Source organism: Carlito syrichta, unplaced genomic scaffold, assembly GCF_000164805.1.
Source record: "Carlito syrichta isolate Samal-C Ts95f unplaced genomic scaffold, Tarsius_syrichta-2.0.1 Scaffold258652, whole genome shotgun sequence".
Classification (NCBI taxonomy): Eukaryota; Metazoa; Chordata; class Mammalia; order Primates; family Tarsiidae; genus Carlito; species Carlito syrichta.
This window is the reverse complement of record NW_007202748.1, coordinates 255,155-260,944: the sequence shown is the minus strand read 5'-3', so window position 1 is coordinate 260,944 and position 5,790 is coordinate 255,155. Positions and strand designations below refer to the sequence as shown.

At 48.5% G+C, this 5,790-nt stretch overlaps 2 protein-coding genes across 3 annotated transcripts in view; one reads left to right on the top strand and one right to left on the bottom strand.

Moving 5' to 3' along the window:
* Positions 1 to 4,157, bottom strand: part of LIN52 (lin-52 DREAM MuvB core complex component) — a 51,044-nt gene extending 46,887 nt beyond the window's left edge. Inside the window, exon 1 of the mRNA XM_008052165.2 lies at positions 3,984 to 4,157. Within this exon, the coding sequence (XP_008050356.2) occupies positions 3,984 to 4,146 (163 nt within the window). The 5' untranslated portion in view covers positions 4,147 to 4,157. The remainder of the gene's footprint in view (positions 1 to 3,983) is intronic.
* A 351-nt stretch (positions 4,158 to 4,508) lies between these two features.
* Positions 4,509 to 5,790, top strand: part of ALDH6A1 (aldehyde dehydrogenase 6 family member A1) — a 30,391-nt gene continuing 29,109 nt past the window's right edge. The window contains exon 1 of one of the 2 annotated variants that reach the window (XM_008052161.2): positions 4,509 to 4,571. In XM_008052161.2, coding sequence (XP_008050352.2) covers positions 4,524 to 4,571 — 48 coding nt within the window. In that variant the 5' untranslated portion in view covers positions 4,509 to 4,523. The remainder of the gene's footprint in view (positions 4,572 to 5,790) is intronic. The other variant, XM_021709592.1, reaches the window with a different exon arrangement.

Sequence of the window (5,790 nt, the reverse complement as noted above, 5' to 3'; positions counted from 1 at the left end):
CAGAAGGATCGCCAGAGCCCAGCAGGCGAGGCTGCGGTGGCCAGAAGCGGCCACTGCACTTCGGTCTGGGCAACCAAGTGAGACCCCAACTCAAAAAAAAAAAAATTGTGTACTTATTCATACATGTTTAAACTTCAGTCACCTTCAAAGAACTCTCCATTTGATGCAATACACATATCAAGACTCTTTTTCTACTGCTCAAAACAGTTTTCGAACTCATCAATTTTGATGCCTTTTACTGCTTCAGTTGTTTTTTGGTTTCACCTCTTCCACATCGGTAAAACATTTCCCTTTGGGGACATTTTTCATCCGGAAGCACAAAAAAAGTCCCTCAGAGTAAGATCAGGTAAATAGTGAGGATGGGGCACGGGGTTCATTCCATTTTTGGTCAAAAACTGCTGAACACTCAGTGCAGTGTGGGTAGGTGCACCTATAAATCACCCATCATGAAATGGGCAAACGTGTTGAAAGAATCTCCAAAAAAATTCACTGAAGCCAAATGCAACCTCTCACAATGCTAGCTGGTACACTGTTACCAATAGGTTCATGAAACACTTACCTGAGGCGAGGGGTGGGAGCCCATACTACAAGGGGTCTGTCCTCGAAAAAATAATTCTGGTTTGTTTTGGTGCCCCCCCACAAGGCTGAGGTAGGAGCATTACTTGAGCTCAGGAGTTCAAGATCTGCATGGGCCACTTAGTGAGACCCCTGTCTCTAAAAAAATTAAAAAGGCAAGGTGTGGTGGCACACGCCTGTAGTCCCAGCTACTCTAGAGGCTAAGGCAAGGGGGAACGCATAAATTCCGGAGTCTGAGGCTGCAGTGAGCCATGATTGTGTCACCGCACTCTAGCCTGTGCAATAGAGCAAGTCCCTATTTCTAAAAAAAAAAAAAAAAAAGAAAAAGACAAAAGAGTAAATGACCTAAACTTATTTCCAAATTACCATTATTAGAATGAAATTTAAAAGAGAGGGGCAAGGCTGGGCGCGGTGGCTCACCCCTATAATCCCAGCACTTTGGGAAGCCGAGGTGAGAGGATTGCCTGAGCCCTGGGGCTCGAGACCAGCCTGGGCAACTTGGGGAGACTTCATCTCTACAAGAAATCAAAAATTAGCCAGGCATGGTGGCGTGTGCCTGTAGTTCCAGCTACTTGAAAGGCTGAGGCTGAAGGATCGCCTGAGCCCAGCAGGTCGAGGCTGTGGTGGCTGGGAGTGTGCCAGTGCCCTCCAGCATGGGTGACAGAGTGAGACTCCAACTCAAAAAAAAAAAAGACAGGGGCAGGTGGAACACTAAAAATAGAAGTGTGAGAGCTAGGCAGTGGAATATTTGCTATATTGAAACTCAAAGTGCTTGAGTTAATTTAATCACCAAATTGGAAAGATGAGGTGAAAAGTAAAACCCTGTAAGAAATAAGAATGAAAAGTCTAAAAATCAAGAGAGCAAATAAAATGACCACAGAAATGACTAGACGGCCAAAGGAAAAAAATACAATGTTTTCAATACACTTCTTGGCCAAAGAAAGAAAAATAAATTGAGAGAAGATGGAAAAATCAAACTCAAGAAACATACCTCTAAAATCTTCAAAATGTATAAATATAAAAACAACCTAAGAACAAACTAAAAATCTTTTTTTTTTTTTTTTTGAGTTGGAGTCTTACTTTGTCGCCCAGACTGGAGTGCAATGGCCGCTCCCAGCCACTGCAGCCTCGACCTGCTGGGCTCCAGCGATCCTTCTGCCTCAGCCTTCCAAGTAGCTAGAAATACAGGCATGTGCTACCACTCCCGGCTGATTTTTTGATTTATTGTAGAGATGAGGTCTCGCTGCCCAGGCGGGTCTCGAATCCGCGGGCTCAGGCAATCCACTCACCTCAGCCTCCCAAAGGCGCGGGATTATAGGCTGAGCCACCGAGCCCGGCTAAACTAAAAATCTTAATAGCAGTTACCTCTACTTCTATCACTTGGCTGATTTTTTATTGTGATGAAATATGCACAACATAAAATTTAACATTTTAATGGGTTTTTAAGTGTACATTCAGTGGCATTAAGTACATTAAATTGTGCATCACCACATTCACTTCCAGAATTTTTTCACCTGCCCACACTGAAATTTTGTACTTGTTAAGCATTAACTCCCCATTCCCTTTGCTGACTTTTTAAAATTTCCTTTTCTTCTGACAAGAGAAGTACATTTTATTTAGACAACACCAAGGCAGGAGAATCTCTTGTGACTCTGAATTTCTCATACATCATGTACCTATGCTCAAAAAAACTTAAGATTCAGTTAAACTTAAAGCTCAAGATCAAGTAATATATCCTTTCTGCATAAATCTAATCATTCTTTCAATAAATGTTCATTGAAGGTCTACTGCCAGGCACTGTGCTAAATCCTGGGATCTAACTATGAACAAGACCAATTGTGGTTTATAATCTAGCATAAAAGGGGCAAAATTAACAGTAGCTATGTGGACAGTGAAGACACTGAGTAAATGATGGTGGAGAGAGGCTATTCATACTGCGTATGAGAAAGTGTCTTGGCCAGGCTCGGTGGTTCAGCCTGTAATCCCAGCACTTTGGGGAGCCAGCAGGTTCGAGACCAGCGCGGGCAACTTGGTGAGACCTCGTCTCTACAATCAATCAAAAATTAGCCAGTCGCGGTAGCGTGCACCTGTAGTTCCGGCTACTTGGAAGGCTGAAGCAGATGGATCGCCGGAGTCCAGCAGGTCGACGCTGGGGTGGTCGTGAGTGTGCCACTACACTCCAGCCTGGGCGACAGAGTGAGAAACCAACTCAAAAAAAAAAAAGCGTCTTTGGGAGGCGACATCTAAAATGAGAACTGAAAAAAATGTTTACATGTTTGATTCATCTTTCGGTCTCCCAAAGCACCTAAGCATTATGCCTTTAATATTGAAGGTATTTAATATAGCTCTCCTGGGAATCAATTTCCTTATTCCAGCAATGAACTCTCAAGATTCCTTCCAAACACAAAATGTGTTTCAGGAGGAGAAACTACTCATCAGTGAAATCGTCGTAAAGATGGGGACGGTAGAAGCAAAAACGGAGTTCAAAAATGACGGCAAAATGACCCTAGCCCTCCAAAGCAGAACCAGCGCAAAAGCATGTGAGTATTCCAAAACCATCTCATTGCTACTTGAGATGACTGGCACTTTGCACAACATATAAACAGACATGGTTCATTGTCCATTCACTCTGTCTGAGGAAACAACACGTTAAACAGATGCAAGAGACCGTGCTCGGTGGCTGACGCCTGTAATCCCAGAGTTCTGGGATGCCAAGGCGGGAGGATCGCTTGAGCCCATACATTTGAGATCTGGGCAACACCAAAACCCTGGCCCCCGTCCCCCTCCAAAAAAAGAAAGAAAGAAAAGAAGACGGTGGAAGGCTGTGAAAGGCTGCACAATTCTCATTTTCCCTAGGACTCATTTTCCGAGGGGTAGAGGAGGTCCCGGTTCCTCATGCTGCTGCCAGGGCGACGGCTCCACACTGAGGAACAGGAGGGAGTCATGTTTCTCTCGCTGTTCATTCCCGAGACGGGGCCCGCCGCCACTCAGGCGGGGCGGCAAAGAATCGTCCACCCGTGCGCTCCAAGGGAAGAGAACCAGCTCTCCAGCCGGCCGTCCGGGAGGGAGAGCTACACGAGGCAACTCCCTTCCTGAGCAGTGTCTCCTCCTCGATTCCGAGCCTCACTCTAATAGGGCTAAGACAGAGCCAGCACGACCCTGTTCCCGGTCCAGAATGCGTTCTCTCCGGCGCTCCACCCAGTGGTCCGGGACCGAGAGTCAGGTATCGATGGTGGGGCCGTGAAGAACGGCTGAGCTTAGGACACGGACGGATCCCAAGGAAAAGAGGTAAAAGGAAAAGAAGAGGAGGCCAAGAGAGAAACCTAAATTCGAGGGCGGACAGAGCGTGGACGTCCCCAGGGGAATAGAGGAAGCTGCAGGCGAAGAATCCCTAAGCCCGCTCTTACCCTCCGTGGGAGACGCCATCTTCAACCCCATGTCACGTGACGTGACCAACCGTCGGCGGGAAACGAGAACCCACAGGCCACGCCCCCAAGAGAAACCCAATCCCCAGTTCGTTCCGGCCCATTTCCCCGCCCCATAGGTCGAGCTTTGCCTAGCCACGCCCATAGTTGAAGCCACGCCCCCTCCCGTAGTTAAGGTGGAGCGACTGCCGGGCTTTGAAAGTCTTATTTACTTTGCTCGGTGAGGGGGTGTGGCCTCGGTTGTATCTGTGGCCAATAGGAGTTCCGGGTTAGGGGGTGTCTCCTCCAACTCCGCCCACAGAAATGGCTGAGACAGGAAGGACGAGGGAGCTTGATCAATCACATGTGCCCCAGGAAGGGAGTGAGTGGGCAGAGTCATGCTTTCAGAGGCGTGATTGGCTAGAGAAAACAGTCCTCTCCACCAATGAGAAGGCTCAGGAGGAGGCAGGGTGCGGCCTGGCTGCGGTGCTAAGAGCAGCGGGCGACCGAGGTCCCGGGAACCGAGGGGAGCGGCGAGGTACCATGGCAGTGTTGGTGGCAGCGGCAGCGGCGCGAGCCCGGATCCTGCAGGCGAGTGAGGGTGGCGCCGAGAACCAAGACTCTGGGAATCGAACCCTTGTCGTCCATTGACCGATCCGCCCTCGAGTGGGACTGCCTACTTGTCCGAGCGCGTGTTCCCGCCGCCCTGTGCGGCCCTTTCGCGTCCCCACCCCTCCCTTCAGTCCCCAGCCCTCACTTCCGCCCCCAGCCCTCACTTCGCACGGTCTGGCCTAGCCCTGGCCCTCCACCCTTTTACTCACGAGCCTTCTCTTTTCTGGTTCTGACCTCCTCTCTCCTCTCCAGCCCTGCCGGTCTCTGCCGTCATTCTTTTCCTCACTGCTGCCCGCCCACCCTTCTCCTTTTCACCCCTGGGCCAGCTGCCTGTCTCCCCAGAATGGAACCTTAGAGTTCTATTCCCCTGCCGGGAGCGTCCAGACCGCTCTTTCCTCACCCCACTTACCCATATCCGAGGTGGAGGGAGTATACGAGAAGCGAGCGTCAGTGTGTGAACTTTGAATCTCCTTCCAGAATTACACTCGAGGCTTTCACCAAAGGCAGCCATTTGCTAAGCGGTTTTCCCCAAGTATGGCTCCTTGGGTGTTCTACAGACTGTCCCCTTTTTTGCCAAGACTTTCAGTTAAACTTTGTCTCAGCAAAGTTATAGTTTCTGTGTGGTAGGTAAACAAGGGCACTGGTAGTTATGCTACCAGTATGTTCCACGTGATGGAAAATGGGAGCCAAGGAAGACAAGAAACCTAAGTTTCTTCTTCAAAGTAAGCTCTTCTGGTGACAGCACACCCCAGCTGGGGGCTGGGTCCCTTCTGAAGGCAGCCTAAGGCGAGATGGAGGAGCTGCATGCCTGAGGCCTGTTACCTCCAAATCTGATTATTAGCCTTCCCTTGCAGCTCAAAACCTGGCAAAGACCTAGAATATGGGGCAAGATTCTTAAACCTTGAGAAACACATTGCCTTTCTTACTCATTACATCCAGCTTGGGCACTTCCTGTATATTGTTGAGCTTTTAGGTAATATTAGTATTCATCAGGTATGAGTGAGTTCTGCTACAGACACTGAGGCATTTTTAAGATTATCTGTATAGAGTCCGCACAGATTCATGTCTAAATATGCCATTTAATAGGACAGTGTGGAGTCTGGGTTTGAGGGGTTTGCCAGATGGTCTGACTTCGCTCATATTTCTTCCTGTGATCCTACTTCTGCTCTGAGATATATATATATATATATATATATAT